Source organism: Melospiza georgiana, chromosome 1, assembly GCF_028018845.1.
Source record: "Melospiza georgiana isolate bMelGeo1 chromosome 1, bMelGeo1.pri, whole genome shotgun sequence".
Classification (NCBI taxonomy): Eukaryota; Metazoa; Chordata; class Aves; order Passeriformes; family Passerellidae; genus Melospiza; species Melospiza georgiana.
Window position 1 is genome coordinate 72,132,560 of NC_080430.1, and position 20,661 is coordinate 72,153,220.

Consider the following 20,661-nt stretch of genomic DNA (forward strand, 5'->3'; position numbering starts at 1 on the left):
GTTTACAATATGTAAGAATCAGTGATTTTGCATTCTCAGAATTCAAAGGCATCAAGAGAAGGTACTCAGAAAGAACACCCATTTATTACAATTGTAAGAAATCAAATATTTCCAACCTATTTATATTCAAAACTGGAAAGGTTAGCACTAAGAACCCCAACACACAAGATGTCAGTCATTATAGTACAGCATAAAGACTGCATTTGGCATAATACTCCTACACAGAACTGAAGGAAGGTTATCACTGTAGCACATGTGGTACTTGTGGAGCCTTTGTATTTGAAATGTGATAAACAACGTCTGCTTCATTTTTTTCATAGTTCAGAAATAGCAATAAGGAATTGTTTGTTAACAATAAAAAAAAAAAAAATCACAAAGCTGTTATTGAGAAACTAAAAAAATCATATGAACAGCTCCGGCAATTTCTTGATGGAAGGAATGCTGCTCCATTTTAAACTTCAATCAAAACAGAGCATCAGTCAGTCAGAGCATATCAAGGATTTTTAAAGGATGAATTTAAACACATGGACTAGTCATTTGATAGAGACATACTTACCTGTCTCGACAGTGACAAGCTATATACAACTTGAGGGGGTTTGTTTCCAAACTAACAACAGCAAGGAGTCCAATACTGTCAAATACAAATTGCAACAAAACCCTAACTCACTTCAAACATAAAACTCCACACTTTCGACACCAAAATCAGCATCCTGCAGTTAATTTTCTCTAAAAGACCAAAAATTACCTTTTGCTTCTCCACATACTCCACAGATTACACGAGAACCACAGAAAGAGTCCTGAATTCTTCCTCGTTTTACTGCTCTGCTAACTCAGCTGCACAGGTCCTCACAAAGCTGTCCCCTGCCCTCTCTCCCAGACTGCCACCTCGACTTAGCCAACATCCAGAACCTACCTCTTTGACCAGCCTCTTGTTTAACTTGATCCTTAGTGGGGTTTTAACCATCTACTTCAGCAGATGATTTCTGCCTCAGTTTTATTTCAAAACTACCACTCCCCATTTCTCTTCTCCATAATACTGATCTACTTCTAACAGCCCTCATTTAGATTACAGCACAGTTCTGCCTTCTGACCCAAAGTATCAAGAACACCAAAAACCAGAAGAGATGCTCTTAGGTTTCACTTCTGTTTCCCAGTCTCATCACAGCTTAGTGAGGAAGAGAAAATTCAGTCAAGCTTTAGCTCTGATAGTCCAGAAAATACTTCAGGCCCACAAAGATGTTGAGTCTCACAGAGGAAAAAGGTTGTAAGGACTGGAACACAGTCGACATGGAGAGAAAGCCTTTTCAGGAGTCTGACAGCCAAGACCACAAAGTCCCTATTTGTCTGCATGAAGATACTTATACAATAGCTTAAGAGTACAGCCAAATCTGAGGCAAAATCTCTTGCCCCAAAAAAGACTTGGAGACCATGCTCCAAATCATTTGCTTTGCCCTAAAGTGGTACAAAGATTATGCACCGCTGTAAAACATCCTCTGTCTTCCTCACACTGTTTTCTGTCATAATTAGTACACTTGGATTGACATGTTATGAAACAGAAAATCAATGTAGGAAGTTTTAGTATCCACTGTAAAAGCAAGAAACAGAGAAGGCAAAATGGGACAGTCATAACAGGAAGTTTCTAGGAAACAGTGCTACCAAACTCACCAATCATGGTGGTAGGAGAACTCTGAAGAAGATCCCCAATGCTCTGCAGGAACACCACATTGTGCTGCCAAATATAATCTGTGTTAACCATTTCTTTCTTCCCTGAAGCATCAGTTCAGATACCAGCAATTCGAGCTGATTCAGTGAAAAACTCTATTTAAAAAATAGAATACACCAAAGCAACAACTAAGCATTAACTCCTGTCAACAAACCACACACACATTCCAGCAGTTCCTTTTAGACCATCCAAATTATAAAATATTACTTTATTTGTTTACTCCACTCCCAGTTTCCATGCCAGTTATCCATAAGCAAACCCTGAGGAGGAACAGAAAAGTATCTCAGTTCACATGTGGAATCTAAAAATCCAGATGCCAGTGCTGTAAAACATTAAGCAATTGAACACCTAAGAAAACTGAAAATCATCCAAGCATATGTAAGAACAGAAGGATTTCATCCTACTCACAAGAATTTCCTTCTTTTAAAAAAAGAATGAAATTAAGTTTTCTCTCTTTGTCAAGACAACATAGCTTGAATCTTTATAACACATATTTTCTACAATAACCACAGTAAATATACTTTTTGCCAAAAAACAGAAATTTTTCTATTCTCCATCAGAGTCCAAGACTTTTTCAAAAAGGCTGCCACAACGCCAAAGTAATACATACCTTCTGCAACAACCTTTTTTGTATCCAGATGAACAAGATACATGTAAAAGTTACATAGGTAACATCCAGCAAATGACTTGAAATGTTCTTTCCAGAAGATAAGCACAATTTTCTGCTGGAAAGAAAACTTATCACTTCCTGAAAGTACACTCAGATGCAATAGTCCCACAGCTCCTCATGGGTGGAAGAAGTATGCAGACCTCTGCACATCTGGACCTGCTAAATCGTTAATAGAAAGAATCAAATCGTTGTTGGCTAACTTTGTGTCTTTTTTAAGCATGCAAAAAGTCAAGTCTGGGAATAAACTGGCAACTTCACAAGTCTCAGAGTAGGACAGATAGAAATACCATTAATTGCTTTGCTCATTGCCCAGCACTACATCACTGCATATCACTCCAGCTGTGACACAGTGGAACTCTGTCTAGAAAGACACATACTTCAAAACTTCAAATCTGGACAGAATACTGCCCATTGAGGAGTTTCCCTCCCTTCCCACTCAACTGAAAAGCTGACATCAGCTGTGAAGGTAGCCATCAGTTTCTCTGAGAGCTTGGAGAGGGGGAGATACAGGGAAATGGTGGCAGGCACAGCTGCTCGATGACAGTGCTTCTGGCAACAGGTCCCCTAATAACCAAAACCCAACAGCACAGGAGCTGGGCAGCTAATTTCCATAAAAAACAGATAACATCCAAACTAGAAAAGACACAGTGGGAGAAAAGATCTAAAGAAAAAGGGGGAGAAAGCTTATATACTGGAGGGACAACATTTCTTGCTGCTTAAAAACACAACCCTTCATGTGTGATAAAAAGTTCAGTTCTAGGCATGACCAAATCTTTTCTGCAAGCACAGCCATGCATTTGCAGCATGTTGGGAAGTGCACTCTTCCAGGTAATATCCTCAGCCAGACTAAGGTGTGCAGTCACTCTTTGAAAGCCTGCTTTCAAACCAAGGAATGAACAAAGCAAAGACAGTGACTCTAGGCAAGTGACTTCTTCCAAATCACAAAAATGCATAAGGAGGTCTGAAAAACATAAGGACTGTTACAACATAGTTTGTGTAAATGGCATCCTCTCTTAAGGACTAGGAAAGATTAGGGGCTTTATTGGATAAAAAGTACCAAGAAAGTTATCAAGTTATTACTTTATTTCCCCCCTTATTAAAAAAACTCTTCCTTCCCCTTTGAGATCTCCTTCACACAAGGGCCTCATCTTCCTTTCCAAGGCAGCCCAGACAGACCCACTGCCTCCATCCTCCAGGCAGAAAAGTTTGCTGTGCCACTGCAGCACAGCCCTGCATGCAGGTGGGGAAGGGGGAGAGCAGTACAGTGCTGCTGCACCATCAGCCTTACAGGGAACAGGAGCATAACCTCCACTGGGTGTCTGTGCTGCATCATGCTGCAGGGAAAAAAGAAAAATCAAGACAGAAAAATGGACAGTACACTCTGCTAATTTTCACATGAACATGAAATAAAGTTCAACAAATGGAAAACAGCCATTATGGGATTTTGGGTCACAAGCCTCCTGTCCCTGGCAGGAAAAGATGGGAAACAGTGCCCCAGTCCTGTTCCAAGCAGTGCTCTGCATGCAGATTCGGGATTTTCTTCTTTTCCCTATGCCATTAGGCCCTCTCCATTGATGACAATTTCTCACCTTCATTCTTCATACACACAAAGTTTATTTTCCCATCACAAATAAAACTGACAAAAGCTTCCATGCCCATCTCATGCTTCGCTGCATTTAAGAGTTTCCAGTGAAGGAGGAAAGAGCATAGACCTGACTTACTCCCCTTCAAACTTCACTCTCAAGAGGTCTGGACACCCAACAAGGTCCTCTCACAGCTGTCTGGAACAGCAGCTCTTATTGAAAGTGGTTAAGGAAGTGACACAAAGCATGTTCTGTCCCTACAAAAGCTCATTACTTACTAAAACACTCACTACAAAGCTCAGCCACCACTGTTTATGGTTTGTCATGAGGAATTCACAGGAAATAGCTTAAAAGTGGAATCCTAAAAACAGCCAGGTACAGCTGAGGTACAGAGAATGATGATCACATCATGGTAACAAAGCAATCAAGGAATCAAGTCAGAATTTAATGACACCAATCCAGAACTGCTGATGCAGAGCAGCAATATTTACCTTAAGGCAGTTTGTCATGCTTCACCTTTAACCATTACTTCAGGAGTATCAAATTTATACACAGCACACTGCAAACACCTAGACAAAGCAATCCACTTATTTCAACCTGTAAACAAGCTTTCCTGAAAAGTACTTCTCTTGTTCATGAACAACACACAGTTTCACTCTTGCATGCTTCCACTGAAAGGGAATACGTGGTCTTCCTACCTGTATCCTCCATTCCCACTGCCCATTCCATAGATTCCTGCTATTTTCCTCAGTGCACCTGTGTGGCCAACCAAGGTCACCTACATCTGAAGGCCAAACAAAAAGCCCTGAAAGGTTTTCAGCTGGAGCAAGTTTTAGGAGTCCTCATCTTTTCCTAGGTCTTAGTTTATTAGCAACCTTCAGCATTGAACACACATAATCTTCCTTTCCTGCCCTAGACAGACGATGCAAAACCACCTCTCATGAGCTGAGGATTTAATTTGTTTGACCTGACAGCAGCAATGCTGCCAGACCATCAAAACAAACAAAACTAGAGGTAGGAGAACCAGAAGCCTTTACCTTTATAATTTCTCCTCAGTCTCTAGTCCCCCCACCACCTCCCCAGCATTTCTGCTGGATTAGTCAGCCTTTTACCTCATAACTAACAAACTAAGTGTGACTAAATGTATTAACAAGATAGCAACATGTTAGTTCTGCAAGGCTGGTCTCCTTGCTAATTATGCCATTCCTTCTACAAAATCTCTTAAAAATCAAATAAGAACTTCCAGCTAAATCCAGATCAGGTTCTTCACTACCTAAACTATTTAAAGATGCAGCTATATACACACATGCATACTACAGTATCTGATATCATTTTGAAATCCGTATCAAAGCATTATCAATTGGGCATAAACCTCAAATGCATTTTCCCAAATGCTAACAAGCTCAGGTAGAGGCCAGGGAGAAAGAAGTGTATCAGTATCACACCATGTCTGCTAGCCATGTTTCAACAGCAGTCCCAGAGAGGTTATAACTGGAGTTGAACACTGACTTGTTTGCTTTATAGATGCCAGGAGCCACACACAGAAAATTGCTCACTTCTGAAACAAATTACTCTCAGTTCAGTTTCTCCAGAGGTCAAGATAATTATGTCCTGGTGTATTATTGCATTCACCAGCAGTACCTGGTAGAGGCAGCGTGCCAGCCCTCAGCTGCTTTAGAATGAGGCTCAGTGATAACTGTACAAGGGAAGAACAGCTTTTACAGTTCACTCCACAGAGGGTGTTTCTCCAAGCTGTCTGCAGAGTGACTATAGCCACCTAAGCTGTTCCAGATTCACCTTCTGCACAGTCACTCCTTTGTCCTCCCATCCCCACCTCACACACCAGACCCAAAGGGGAGCAACAGAAGGCCCTGCAAGGGGAGCTCTGTCTTCCATCATCTACTCTGCTAAAAGCACGAGACATCCCCATGTACACCCAGCAAGAACAGGGGAAAAACTTTACTACTGTACACAGTATTCCTTGCTGGGGTCTCAAACAGAAGCATACCAGTTTTTCTTCACAACTTTGCTACACCTGGTATTTCCTCAAAGAGAGCAATGCTGCAGCTATACCTCCTAGACTGTCCTGCCAGTCCAGCAGCAAGGGCAGAGCAGTAAAACAGAGATCCATGTTTTTCCAAAACTGACAACATCAGATAAAGTGGGGCTGCCCACTGACACAGCCAAGCCAGTTTCTCCCTGCTTTTCTCCCAAACACAGGGCTGCACTTGGAAAATCAAAAATAATCAACATTTTCAACATATGGATTTTTTTGACCAAAAACCTCAAAAGGAAAAAGAGTCAAAAGGTTTCTCTTTTTCTCTTCAAAAATTAATCCTGGAATTAACGTGATTCATTCGAAAACTTACCAAGTGTTGTCTTGTAAGAATTATTATGCATGAACACCTGTAAGGAACCAGCTATTAATAGTACCAATGAAAATGTCACACAAAAACAAAGAAGTGCTACTTGTGGTCCTGTGATTAAGGCTGTGTCAGCAGTTTGGTTTTCATGACTTTAACACCCAGATGTAAAAACAGCCTTCAGTAGAGGCAAGCTTATTGAGCCAGTATCCACAGGAGCACAGTTTCTGCTTCCACTGGGTGAAACACAAGGGTCAACTATGCTTTAATACATGGTCTTCAAATAGTAAGATCTAGAATCTGCAAATTGTTTTGGCAAACAATCATGGCCAAACAGGACTACGCCATGAAAGTCAGTTTGATAAATACTGCAAGACAGAAACTTGGTGGAGCACAAGAAACAGGGAAATAAGAATTTGTGATGTTCTGTTTTGGCATACATTCTTCAAGAATTAAAGGCATTCCAAAGAAATTGCCAGCTAATCCACATTTCATAGCTATAGATCTTCATAACTTGGCCACCTTTTGCTTAAACACAGAACAGCATTAACAGATTTATGTTTCAAAAGGCACCATTTGAGATTCTTCAAGCAAGCAATCCATAACCAAATAAGCAATGATTAGCCCTGTGCATGCACAAAATTAAAAGCTCCTCTTATGCTGACACAAGACCCACATCTGACCCAAACAAGCAGGAAAAATGCAGTATTTCAAACACATCTTAGGGGATGTATTACTCAGGGTCCTGCAATAAAATAGCATCTTCTTAAACAAAAAACAGAGTTAAACCCTAAACAGAATGTGACCACAACCCAAAAGAAACTTCTTCCCATTGTGTTTTGATGTTTCAGGCACTGCCAGCACCCTTAATTCTATTCTATTTTGCTATTAAGTTTAAATTACAAAAAACATTACAGATTAGAAGGCTGACACCCTTGACTGCCTCAGTATGGAAAAGCAGTAATGTGTCTTAGTTGCAATAATAAAATAATTTAAACACTGAATTTTAAAAGTCTGATTCTCACACACATTCATAGACAAACTATGAGCTAGGTTTCCTCCGTAAGCATAAAGACAAAGGCGATACAGTCCTGCTGTAAAGACAGAAACAAAGTTGTTTTTCATCCCAGCCTTTCCTACATTTTTTTCTCTTTATCCCACATTAAAACAAAGCCTCCTTATTGAGACAATCAGAAGAACACATGGAACTCAAAACACTTAAATGCAATACATCTGACAAATTGTGTAGATTTATAAACTTTCCCCTTTATTATCTTTCCCTCAATCCCAAACACATGAGAGGGAAAGCTCAACACACACACACACAAAGTCAAATAATTAGCAAATACCACTCTCATAAGTTCAAATTATTTCTTAGTGAAAGCAATTGAAAAAAAATAAATTTCAAAACCACCAGCACTGAACTGATCTGGATCAAAGAGGGGACATTTCACTCAGCTTACTGAATGGCTCACAAGATCACAGACCCTTACTAGGAATGTGGGGTTTTACTTCCTTCAAAAGAATTGTTCTTAATTGGCTTTTCATCACTCTTTCCATTTTCTTACCATCCAGGGCCATGAACTGGCCCTATCCTGTCCTTCAACACACAGAGGCAATACAGCAGCTGCCAGCATTTGTGAGTAAACACAGGAAGGTTTTACAGGGGGAAGATGGACAGTCACTTACACAGCCAAGTACCACAGTCTCCACGAACCAATAACCAACCCTCCAAAACTGTTTGGAAGAAAAACCACTCAATTTCTGCCTGGAAACTTGGTTTAACATCAAAGTCACAATTACACACATGAAAGCAACATAAGACATTACTTAGATCAGACCATGTGAAAAATGAAACACACTGGTCAATCCCTCAAAACACAAAGAGGATCAGAAACAGAGAGGCTGTGCAGCTGATGCTCAGGAGGCAAGCAGGGATTTGGAAGCACCAATCCTCTTCAGATTAACTCCAAAGCAGCAACCTTACAGAACCGGTAAAAGTTCTCAGATCCCATATCTTTAGTTGCATATAAACACATTTACTGCACAACATGCTTTTTTTACTAGAAGACACAATTCCAGTAACCAAATTCTATCATCTTTGTTTATCCTGTAAAGTGCTTTCTATAAAATAAATGCTTCCTCATTGCAAGATGAGGTGCTACTCAGGACAAGAAGACCCTAAGTCCCATCAGGCAGCCACCCTAAGCACTTTCACACTCAGCAGAGCTGCTAGGGAAGGCAGGTGCTGTGAATTGTATTGGCTATAAGCCCAAGTAAGCACCTGCATTTGCTTAAAAAAGCCTGGGCTCTCACTCACTGAAACAGCTGCCTAGAAAACCTGCTCAGGTGTTAAACAGTTAAGCAAGAAGGTTCCCAGCTAAGTGACAGAATCCATCACCAGCAACACCTGCTTGTATAAAGAAAATTAGTTGGATTCGACTAATTAGTGGAAGTTCACTGTCACATTTTGAAGTCACACCAAGTAATTCTGAGAAACTCAGCCTACATAACCAGTATCAAGGGTAAGCTCTTTGTCTACCACTGTGGTGGTGGTTACACAGCTTGGTACTTCTTACACAGCTTCCCCATCAGTTAATGTATTTCAAAGTCATGTGCACATTCTTATTTCCTGCTTTACACACCTTCATGTCTTCTAAAAATAACTTAAACCGTCATTTTGGAGTTCTCTCAATTTATCAAAATGAAAACCATGGCATCATTAAGGAATTTCTGTTGTCTTGAATTTGCTTTCAATTTGCCACCTGTCTTTAACTGATCAAGACAGAAGACAGATGTGAGATCCTTGAATATGATGAAAACCAAGAGTTTACATGTGACAAAGCTGAATTGCACTCAAAGAAATTAGCAATCAGTATTTTCCCATTGGAGCTCCTCTCCAATTTTAAGAATAATCTGATCTCTCCTAATGTTTAAACAAGTAAAGCTACAGGCAATGAAATTATTTGAAATTCTAGCCAGACTTCACAAATCAAAAATGGCAGCATAATAATGTATTTCTACAAAGATGGCTTCTATACATTATTAAAGAGTGATCCAGCATAGAGTGTGAAAACATAATGATAATACCTACCAAAGAAAATACAGCAAGTGTAATTTTGGAGACACAGTCAGTCTTAACATTCTCATTTTATTCTTGAATAATGAAAACCTCTCAAATTAGTAAAAAATTCTCTTCTCACTGAAAAATGCAGAAAAAGGACTTAAACAAGTACACTATATATTCAACTATAACGTGCTGCAATAAGAACAACATAGAAACATTTAACATATATCAGGTGACCATAAGAAATTAAACACACAAAACAAAACCACAAAGTTACAACTCTTCAGTCTCAGATCAGCTGCAAGTATGACTGTTTTCCCAAAATGGACTAGTAAGGGCATAAAGCAAAGTTTAACTCTTAGTCTTTGCAACTTCCTTGCCTTCTCATATCAGAATAATTCTCCAACTTTATTTTGCCATCAAAAATAAAATTACATATTTTACTGAGCCTGCAGATCTACAACCACAGAGTCCCCACTGCTTTTTCAAAGACCAGGGAGATTCTGGAACATCTTCCAGTATAATTTCAAACACTGAGGGCAACAAAACCACTTTTTAGCCTAGAAGCTGTGAAGGTCTGCTCACAAAGCCCAGGCTTGGGCTTTGGCAGAGCAATGCTTGACCAGTAACAGTCAAATCAGCACCACGAAAAAGCCTCTCAGCTGCACCTTTTTAAGTATTCCCATGGAGCAGAAAGACCTCAGAGATAACTAAAAGATGGAAGAGTACAGTATTTTGCATGCAGGCTTGAAGAGTTCTGTATCCCTTTCACACTGTTTATCTTGTAGTATTTTAATAGTATTTCACTTCAGAGGCAAACAGCATGCTAAGCTTTGGCAGGAATACATTGACAGACTATTACTGTGTAATCATGGAAAGAATTACACTGACATCAAAACCACAATTATTTAGTTGTATGAAATCCAGACAGTATACCCAGAAATTTCAGCTTTCAAAACCAAATGTGCTCCACAGTAATGTTTATGGTCTTAGAGAGGATATCAGTGCTAAAAAAAGCAGGGACTACAATCAGCAGCCAAAGGTATGGTGTCTGTTTCTTATCCTTTCAACAGAGAAACATCAATTAAGAGGAAGCTATGGGTCATCAGCAGCATTACTGATGAAGCCACCCATTGCTAATGCATCTGAAGAGATTCTTCATGGACCAAGCAAATGCCAGGGAAAAAAAATAAACAAAACAACCACACTCCTGACAGCATGCCTGTAATTTGACAAATAGCAACCTAAACAGTCAGATATTGCCACCCAGTTCCAGAATAGCACCAGTAGAAGTTTACAGTGAGACTTAGACTCACAGTCAGAAGGGACTGCAGCATGCATAACTAGAAACATGATACTCAGGAAAAAAAAAAAGGGGAAAAAAAACCAATGCAAAGGAGCAGTCAGAAGTATTTTCTTGGCTTTGTGTTTTATTTTCTGCAATACAAATATACCAATCTATACACCTTGGGAAAGGCTTATCTCCATTCCTAAAGCAGTAAATATCTTCATGGTACTTCTGGCACAGCTTCAGACATCCTAGGATACAAATAAAAAAACTGTCCACTGTTTTCTAAACTGGGAGTTGGGTGGTTTAAGGCTTCCTTTGCATGGTGACATGGTACCTCGGATTGCCTCTGGATACACAGGAACAGTTACCATTTACCTGAGGCACAATCAAGAGCCAAGAGGCAGCTCTTTAACAGCTGTGCAGGTGTCAGATTCGCAGCAGAAACAACACATCTTCTCATTACAGCAAAAGCACTCACCTAGACACTTAACATGGTATCATTTTTTTCTTCTGCATTAGAATTCACCACACAGGCTGTAGGAATTCTTTGAGAAGGATTTCCAAGCAGCAGTAAATTGGTCAAATGACAGCTGAAGCAAAGCCCTACAGAAACATTTCCTAAAATTTGACTATATCTTGCTATACTTAGTGGTTAGCCAGATTTTTCTAGAACAAGCATAATTTTTCCTGTTATTTCAAAGGTGTTCAAGCTTGGCAAAAGCAGCACAAGCTGGTTTATCTACTTGGATACTCCTTGAAAAAAGCCAAGATCTATGGCATTCCATATCCAAGGCAAGCACCTCTTTGCAGCTGACATACCCGTTGGACCAGTGTGGTTAGCTGAGCGCTGTAATGAAGTAGCTGACAATATCACAGCTGAGTTTGACTGCACAATGCCAATGTAGCATTATTCATCAAATGGGTTGTCTCAGGGTACACGGTATCTAATGCCTTCAATGGCACTTATCGTTGAACTAACTGCAACCATATCAAAGTCAATGGATGTGTTTTTACACTTACTTTGCTTACTGTCAAATGACACTGAGTTACAAGGAAAAATTCATATTTCCCATTAAAAAAAAAAAAAAAAGAAAATAATGAGACTTTAACACGAAATACTCCTGAAGAAGGAAGCCTGCCTTGGTTATAATGATTTGTGTGCATTTGTGACTAAATTAAAATCGTTACAACATTCAAGTCGCATATGAGGAAGTTCAGTTGCTTAACACATGTGAAAAGCACAGGTGACAAAAGATAAGCCAGTTCAGATCAATTTGTTTGGCAGGCTTTACAAAAGCTTCATTGTGGATTTCTGTTGTAAAGCCTGTGAACACACTCAAAAGGAACAAGCCATAAGGCCTTCCAGTAATAGGAACAGGAAACTTGAGAGAATTCCACTTTTTCACCTCACCTTCTATGGTTTTGCTTAACTGAAAGATTTGGACACAACTGCATCCTCCAGATCACATACATACAACCCAAAAGAATTCCTTAGCTGAGGGTCTGAAAAAACAATCATATGGGTTCATATGAAAGAGGCAGGAGGTGACAAAAATATTAAAGAGAAAGAAAATCTTTTTATTTTGCTCACTTGGCTAAAAAGCAACCAAAGCAGCAAGATGAAATTTAGAGCAAGAGAGAACATACACCTGTGAAAGAGGAAGCTGGACATCAACCACACTGCCACCTTGTTCTTGCATCGTCATCCACCCAGAGCTTCAAGGAAGCCGTGCTTTCCAAAATAAGCCTGAGCTGTGCCGTGACAGTGTAGGAGAAACTGAGCTGACAAGCTCGTAAGAACAGTCACTTAATCAGGACTCTACTCCAGACCCAGAAGTCTGAAGAAGTTGGGATAAGGTTGCTAGGAATTGCCAAGAGAAAGAAAGTACTTCCTGCCTCGCAGACTGAATGAAAACAGAGGCAAGTGCAAAGAAACCCAGCCTTGGTACTCCTCAAAGACAAGGTGTCTTGTCTTGAGCAACAGGAAGCACCACTAGGATGAACACCAGTATCACAACTGCACTGAAAAGCCATTTATTCAACCTTTTATTTATTATTTATAGGGATCACAGTGGTAGCTTTTGATGTGTTTCTCACACAGGCCATCAGCAGGTTCAAGTACTCCATTTCTCCTTGCCCTTCTGCATAGCTATCTATTTTCTAAGAAAGCGACTCCCTGGTGCAGAAAGCTCAACAGACAAAAGGATCTGAAAGAGATAATCAGAGGGAAAAAAAAAAAGAGCAAAATTTAGTGGTAGAAGATCAAGTCACATGGAGAAGATTTTTACAAGGGTTCTCTATTCAGATTGGATTGGCTGTAGGTATATGGAGAAGGGGAGGCTTTAGCTCTTTAAAATTTTAGGAAATAAAGAACTACAGGTTCTGTCTATGCCAGCAGTCACCAGTCTTAATTAAATTTAAAAATCCCAAAACAATAAAGATTAAAGAAGGTGCATGCTGCTGGCAATGGGGTATTCTGTTCTCCTGGACTGTCAGTCCAGGCAGTAGTGTCAAATAGCCCCCTAACCACAGCATCAGGTGTCATGAGAAATGTTGCCTGGAGGAAGTCATCTTCCCAAACTCTATTTGGTCACCACATGTAGATCTGTTTCATACCTCAGCACCATTAACATGAACTTCAGCATTTTCTTTTTCCTGGAACACTTTCATTATTTTACCTGTGTTCACAGCAGATACACATCACATCATACAGTACCTTATGATTCACTTGCTGTTCTCAATGCTTTTCAATCCACATCCTGCATACATCATGTTCAAACACAAGGAATCAGACTGCCTGCACTGGTCCTCGAATTGAAAGGCTGCTAGCTGAGCCAGGCTACCAGAACTTCCCTCTCCATATACAACTAAAGGACAGACTTCACTGGCAGTCACAAACACTGAGCAAAGCTGTGCAAAGGTAGGAAGAAAAAAAGGAAGTTAATACATCAAGGCACACATGAACTAATCCTGTATCAGTTACACTTTTTATTGTGAATATCTCCTAGGTAACTTATGTTCAAATGCCATCAGTAACTGCATTATTCTGAAAGGCAATGGAATACAGATGGGCTACCCCAGGCAGGCAGAGAGAGCAACCAAAGTCCTGGACTCCCAGTCCTAGAAGAAGACAAAAGCTCTGTCAATCTGCACATGCTGGTGTAGAGTATAAACCATATGAAAGAGTAAAGCATTGAACCATGTATTCATAGATGGCTATTACTGCACAAGTTGAATCAGTCTATCTAGTAGCCCTTCCAAAAGGGAGTCAAGGCAATCAAAAGTCAGGCATCTTTGTATAAATAGGGTCTCTGTTTTCAGAAAATATTCTAGTCTTCCATTTCAGTATTTGTTATGCTACTTTACACAGTAAAATACCTTTTTCTCAAGAGTTTGGGGTGACAATCAATAGCAGCACTCCTCATCTATACCCTGTAAAGGGAAAATACCTGTAATTATATTTTAGGAAAGCTTAGTTTCATGCCAGAGCCACTATTCATTTGCTGCAAATTATTTTCAATAAGCCCCTTATGCCATCTTGTCACAAACTGCAGGTGGTTCCCCTTCCAGTCCTGTGGAGTGGTCATAATATCATACAACCTTATACTGAAAGGGACTTCTGTGCAGTTCAAGATCCCTGCTGAAGACAGGGTCAACAAGTGCAACATGTTCAATTTGGTTTGGGTACCTCCAGGGACAGACACTCAACTTCTATAGTCAGTTTCTTCTGTGCCTGACACCCTCATCATTTAAAACAAGCCAATCCAAAAAAAGCCGTCTCAAAAAAACACATACCCTCCCAAGTTTAAAAGAAGTTTCTTGCGTTTAGGTTTGTGGCCAAAATCAGTGTTCCTACATCTCTGCATCCTCAAACTATGATAAGGATGTTCAATGCACGTGAAATCCTCACTCAAGACAACTCTTAGCTACTTAGAGACAGAAACTGAAATGGACTACTTGGCTTCAAACAAGACAATATTTGTTTAAATGAACAGGCAGCAATACTAATATTTAGCTTTACTCAGAAACTAAGACTATTTGTTTTAATGAAATGGCAGCAATGCTAATATTTACCTTTAGCCAGTTTCAGCAAAGATTATCCTCCTATTTCAATGTGAAAAACCAACCCCTCCGATTTTATCCTTCTGGCAAACCAACATCCTGACTCTGCTACAGCAGGCTATAACGTTTCTCTACCTGTGTTTTTCAGGTATTCACATGTTCTCCAGTGACAGAGATTCCCACCTCACAGTTTGATGACAATACTGAAAGAAGCTTTCATAAACATTGTTTAACTGTTTCCTCTACTATTCTTCTCCAAGTAACATTTATTTTATTTTAGCCACAGAGTATCAAAGAGTTTTACGGTACATGACCCCATACCAGCTAATCTTTCAGGGGTTGTTTTTAATACTAAGTAATGACTCATGTTCTGTTATTACTGTACTTTGCCCCACTGAGCCTGTCTAGCTCAGTTTCATCTCAACAGCCAAATTTTTAAAAAACCAAACAACTCGATCTCAATTTACAACAGCAAATATCTTGCTTTCTCAGTATCTTTTTTCTCCCCCACTCTTGATACAGTTAACCTTTCTCCAACTGTGAACTGTAACTGTGGCATGAAACTTGCAGTACACGTGTATGAGGGCTTGGTGTGTTAGAGGAATAGCAAAGGCTGTAAGCAACTGAACTTTTGATGCAAAAGACAGAGGCAGACCCAACTCTTTAAGCTCTCTTCAGGCTTGGTTGAAAGTTCTGAGGTTGCTGCCTCAAGTTTTGCCAAATGGAAGCTGTATTTGACAGAACTGCAGGCAAAGGAGCAGAGGCTGGGGCTAGCACTGCTGCTGTAAGAACTCTCCCAAGGCAGAGACACAACTGCTCCCTTCGTGCTCCATTTGCAACAGCCTCAGGGCAGGTACTGACACTGAGCTCATGGCTTCAGACTAAACTGAGCTTTCAAGCGCCTGCTGAACCATCGTGGTCTACCTTGCTGCCTCTCCTAGAGAAGCGCCAGATGCAGATAGATATTATTTACTGCTCATAATCCAGGGGCCAAGTGGGAAAATTAGAAACATCAACATACAACCTCATAGTTAGGCTCAGAGGGGTTATTTCTTGGTACTTTTCCAAGAAGTCAAATATCGAAATGCTTCTACGAGCATCAGTATGAGAAAGACAATCAGACTGACTGCAGTGCAATCAGACATTCTGAATAGATATTTAAGTGCAATTGTAAAAGATACTTAGTCACAAGCTCTAGAAGACAACACTTTAAAAGTGTACTGCTTTAGTAGCTTCCTGGTATAAGCAACATGCCATGTTTGCAGAACTAGAATTACACTGTTAGTAATATCAGTATTTGATTCAAAACTTCAATTTTTACAGAGTAACTCTTCAAGTTACCAAGGTTTGAAAAGTCCAGCACATTTATTTTTCATTGTGAAAGCACTCTTAGTCACATCAAGCTGTTTGAATTTTTTTAAGTATTTTAACTTAAACACATACCATAGGCCTGTTTAATTTAAAATACTTCTTTTTAAATGAAGAAAAAAGTGCTATGCATTACTCACAAGTAGTCTACCAGCAGACCAATACCTACATGACACTTCAGAAATGTTTCATCCATCTAACCACAGCAACTGCCTCACTCTGGAAGTCATTTTAGCAAAACAGTGAAATGTGGTTCGTCCCACTGCTGTGGTGTGAGAAAGATAAGAGAAATCTCAATACTGCAAAAAGAGTATATAACACCACTGCCTACATGCTTAGAGTCTCTTATCAGCAATGCAAGTGCTGGAGTGATACTGATTTCACCATAACTCCAAGGGCAAATGCAGAATTTGTAGAGGTTGATACATATGCTTTGATTAATAGAAACTAAGGTTTATCCCTTGGAGCCAGAATGCCATTTAAATCCTGATCATAAACTTATGAAATTTGCTCTCCTTTGTGGCTTCACCATGCATGCAGCAAACTCCTCCTGTTATTTGGCCAGAGGTCGAACTCACCTTCTTATCAGTAACACATTCACCCTTGCAGATACCTGTCCTCTAAATGTCTCTTATCTAGAAGAAAAGTAAGTCACCAGAACTGATTTCATTAATGGGTGAAGTTAAGCTGGCAAATGGCATGTGCCCCCGGCCTCTCACTAAACAGAAGAACTTGTGCAGACAGCCCATTCCTCTCTGCCATGCTGTAAAGTCTCATGAACCCCATTAAAAGTCCCTTAATCAGAAGTTTCAGTTGTGCCACATCTCTATGTCATGTTTCAGTTAAAAGCTGCATCATCAGTCAGTTGTGCCATTATCAAAGTATAACCATGCAAGCTCAACTCTCTCTCTGTCCTAGAAAGAAACCCCCAGCTTTAATCAGTGGAAAGGTGAACAATCTACATGTTCACGGTTACACAGAAGTTCTGAAAAATAATGAGTTGTCTGATTCCAGCACTATGATTAGGCACACTTGCTGTGCCATCATCTCAACTCAGGAAGGGCTGTTACAGCTCAAGCAGCACCTCACCTGGCCCAAGAGTACTCTAACAACAAAAGCCTAACTCCACAATTGCCCAAAACTGTCATGGCCCATATCCAGCTCAATACTTATCTTTCACCCATCCTTATGTGCCAGGCCCTAAAGGGCATTACTTCAGCAAACACTCTCAGAGAACAGTGGCCACACACAAACAAAAGCAGGTTCCTTATACAATACAAGTATGGCAGCTTGCTTTTCGCTGTAGCAGAAAGGGCACAGTTTAAATAAGGGGAGTTTACCACCCAATTCTGTTCTATACCACCTTCAGTCTGAAGAGATCCAAGCCTTTATCTCCCGCCTTGAAAGAGCACCAGCTAAAGGAAGAATTTGAAACAGGCCAATACTTTTTAGCATGGTTGATAAAATATTTGCCTGGGATAGACAAAGCCTGAACTCTAGCTTCCACTTCAGCATATTTGTACATTTTATGCATGGTAACTAAGTTTAAAAACACATTGCACTCTTTCTCACGCAGGGAAAAAAATCCAAGTCTCCCATTTCTGGGTGAGCCTCTTCAAAGAGGAGTAAGGAACAACTGGTATGGTGATGTTCTTTAATACTCATCTAAGAAAATAGATGGACCAGGAATCCTGGCAGCAGGTCTCAGAATTATGGAGAACTACACAGCCCCAACAAAGGCCTTTCCAAGCTCTGGTTCTCCACATGTTCCAATGATAAATAATATGCCTGTAAAAAGTTAAGCTAAGAAGGAGGAGTTGCTTTGGAAACAAAGTAATATAGAGAACACAGTACTGAAAGAACCATGGTGTTGTAGCTACAGGCCTCTAACTTACTATCTTTGATGAAGGGAAACGCACTTCTGCCAACAACCTGGAAGACTTTTCACACAGCACCAAAGGAGTCCTTGGGAAAGCTCTGACTGTGCCCTTGCTAGAAATAAACATCAAGCAGAAGTGTTAGCACATAGAGATCACTAGCTTTTCCTTTTCATAAACATAGTTACATCTCCTTGTCAGACAGCCCCTTGGAGGGCTCTCCCCAGCCTGCTGTTGGCAGACAGCTGCTAACCCATGAGGAGAGTGCGGACCAAAACCTGTGGCAAGAACACACAGGACCAGGCATAATGAGGTGAAACACAAGCAGCAGGTGAATGTTCAAAGCACAGTGCAGGTTCCCTCAGACAGCAGATGAAAAACTAGTCTCTGGATTTACTCCCTCACAAAGAACCCACTGGTTCTTCCACTGTAAAATAAAAAGAGAGACAGCACTGACTGTCTCAGAGTAAAAGAGCAACATGTTTGTTTTGACATATACTTTTTCACAGTGCTCATGGACTTCTGAACAATCCACACCAGCACCTCATAGTGGATCTGCAAACATACCAGGACAAGTCACAGTTGAAGGGGAAGAAGTTCTTCCATGTACGAGGCTGTCACTAACTAAATGCAAGTTCCACTGGGATTCTAAAATGAGCCTTAATGGCTACTATACATTACTTACTTAACAAGTTATACCAATCACAGGAGATACACCCTCCAAGCAGAAGTCATTCAGTACCAGCATGTTCCTGGAGATAAGCAATGTGAAAGGAGAGCAAATTTTCCCAGGTAGTGGGAGGTATCTACATTGCAAATAAGATGTTCCTCAAATAGTAGTAAGCATGTCCAGGACAATTTTTCATTTAGCACCCACTTGCCAGCAAAGACAGAGCAATGCAGATCTCTGTATGCACAAACAGTCCAACCAACTATTGCAGCTGCCTACTGGAAGTGCAGCAGCAAAAGCCACAAACTGCACACATCAACCCTCCTGCACACCTCACCAGGTTAAAACTCACCACCATCACATCTTTTCTCATCATGCAGAAGTTGCTCCAAGGGAGACTGTGATTTCTTTCTCTTTCCATGTCATCTTTCTCCTGCACCTTCTGCTCAAAGCACCAGGACTCAGAGCATCATTATCCCTATGAGTAATATAGCCAAAAAAATTGAAGACTGCAATGAACGTACACAAACACAAAACAGGTGGCCTGGGGAAACGCTTTCTCATCCATTCAGGTTTCAGGATAAAGCAGGTACTGACTCTACATGCATGGCTGGCCAGTGTGTCACAGTGGCAAGTGACAAGCACCCCTCCTGAGTGACAAGCCTGATCAGGTTGCAGCCAACGCTGGCTGCCTCACACCTGCACTGGTGCCTTCCCCACTGCAGACCTCAGGATGAAGAGTCCCAACACTGGCTCCTTGTACTGTCTTTCCTAGGTGCTGCTCCTTTTTCAGCGATGCTCACTTCACACCTCATCCCTGCACAGGCTTAGCTGATTTCTCAGGAATTCCTGGTACAGACTACTATAAGACAGTCCAGACACGAGACAAAAAAAGGCATTGCACCCCATCTCGCTCACACCAGCAGAGGAACACTGCGGACCCCCGGGCAGACAAGCCCTACCCACGAGGCGGTCTGTCCGGCTCTGACCCAGCCGGGGCTGTCAGAGGGAGCTCCAGCCCGGCGCGGAACCGGCGGCACCAGCGGGGAACGGCAGCGGGCACCGGGCTGGGAAGGCACCCGCGGGGACGTGCCCCGGGGCCCGGGGGCGAAGGCGCCGGGCAGACCCACGCCGAGCCCTCCGCCGCCCCCCTCCCACGCCCGGCCCCGGCAGTCACGGCCGCCGGCGGGCGCCTCGGGGCGCCTTCTTCCCTTCCCATCCCATCCCGTCCCATCCTATCCTATCCCCTCTCCCTCCGCCGCCCTCCGGGAGGGCATGCGAACGAGGGGAGCCCCGCCGGTACCTGCCCGGTGATGCCGGTGATCAGAGCCACCTTCCTGCCGTTCATCTCCTCGCCGTCGTCTCCCGGTGCAGCGGCGGCGGCGCAGCCACATCCCTGCTCCTGTGCCGCGGGCTGTGCCATCCTCCTGGCGGCGGGCGCGTCCCAGGTGCGGAGCTATCCCGGGGCGGAGGCGCGGCCGCCGGGGCGAGGCTCCCGGCGCTGGGGGCGGGCACAGAGGGAAGGATGCCTACCGGCACCCGGGGTTACCTGCGCTGCCCCGGCCGCCGCCGCCGCGGCATTTCCGCGCTCCCGCCCCGCCCGCGGCGGCCGCAGGTGCAGCCCCCCTCAGGCGCGCTCCCGCCGCACGGCCCGAGAGCGCGCCCCGCGCTCGGCACCGCTCCCGCCGCGCGGCCCGAGCCCGCAGCCAATCAGGAGCCCCGGCGCTTCCCGAAAGGGGCGGGACATGCGCCGGGGCCGAAAGCTGGCGCGGGGATTGGCTGAGAGCGGGCGGGGAGGGGCGTGGCCGGAGGAGGAGGAGGAGGAGGAGAAGGAGATGGAGGAAGAAGAGGAGGAGGAGGAAGAAGAGGAGGGGGAGCGAGGCTGCCCGACTTCCTGACCGCGTGTCGGGCCGGAGGATGCGCCGGCGGTGCTGCGTGAGGCGGCGGGGCCGGGATCACAGCGCCCCCCGCGGCGCGGAGGAGTCAC

General features: G+C 42.4%; 1 protein-coding gene across 1 annotated transcript in view; it reads right to left on the reverse strand.

Moving 5' to 3' along the window:
• GMDS (GDP-mannose 4,6-dehydratase) overlaps positions 1-20,256 on the reverse strand; it is a 409,482-nt gene extending 389,226 nt beyond the window's left edge. Inside the window, exon 1 of the mRNA XM_058027867.1 lies at positions 19,978-20,256. Coding sequence (XP_057883850.1) covers positions 19,978-20,097 — 120 coding nt within the window. The 5' untranslated portion in view covers positions 20,098-20,256. The remainder of the gene's footprint in view (positions 1-19,977) is intronic.
• Positions 20,257-20,661: the final 405 nt, after the last annotated feature.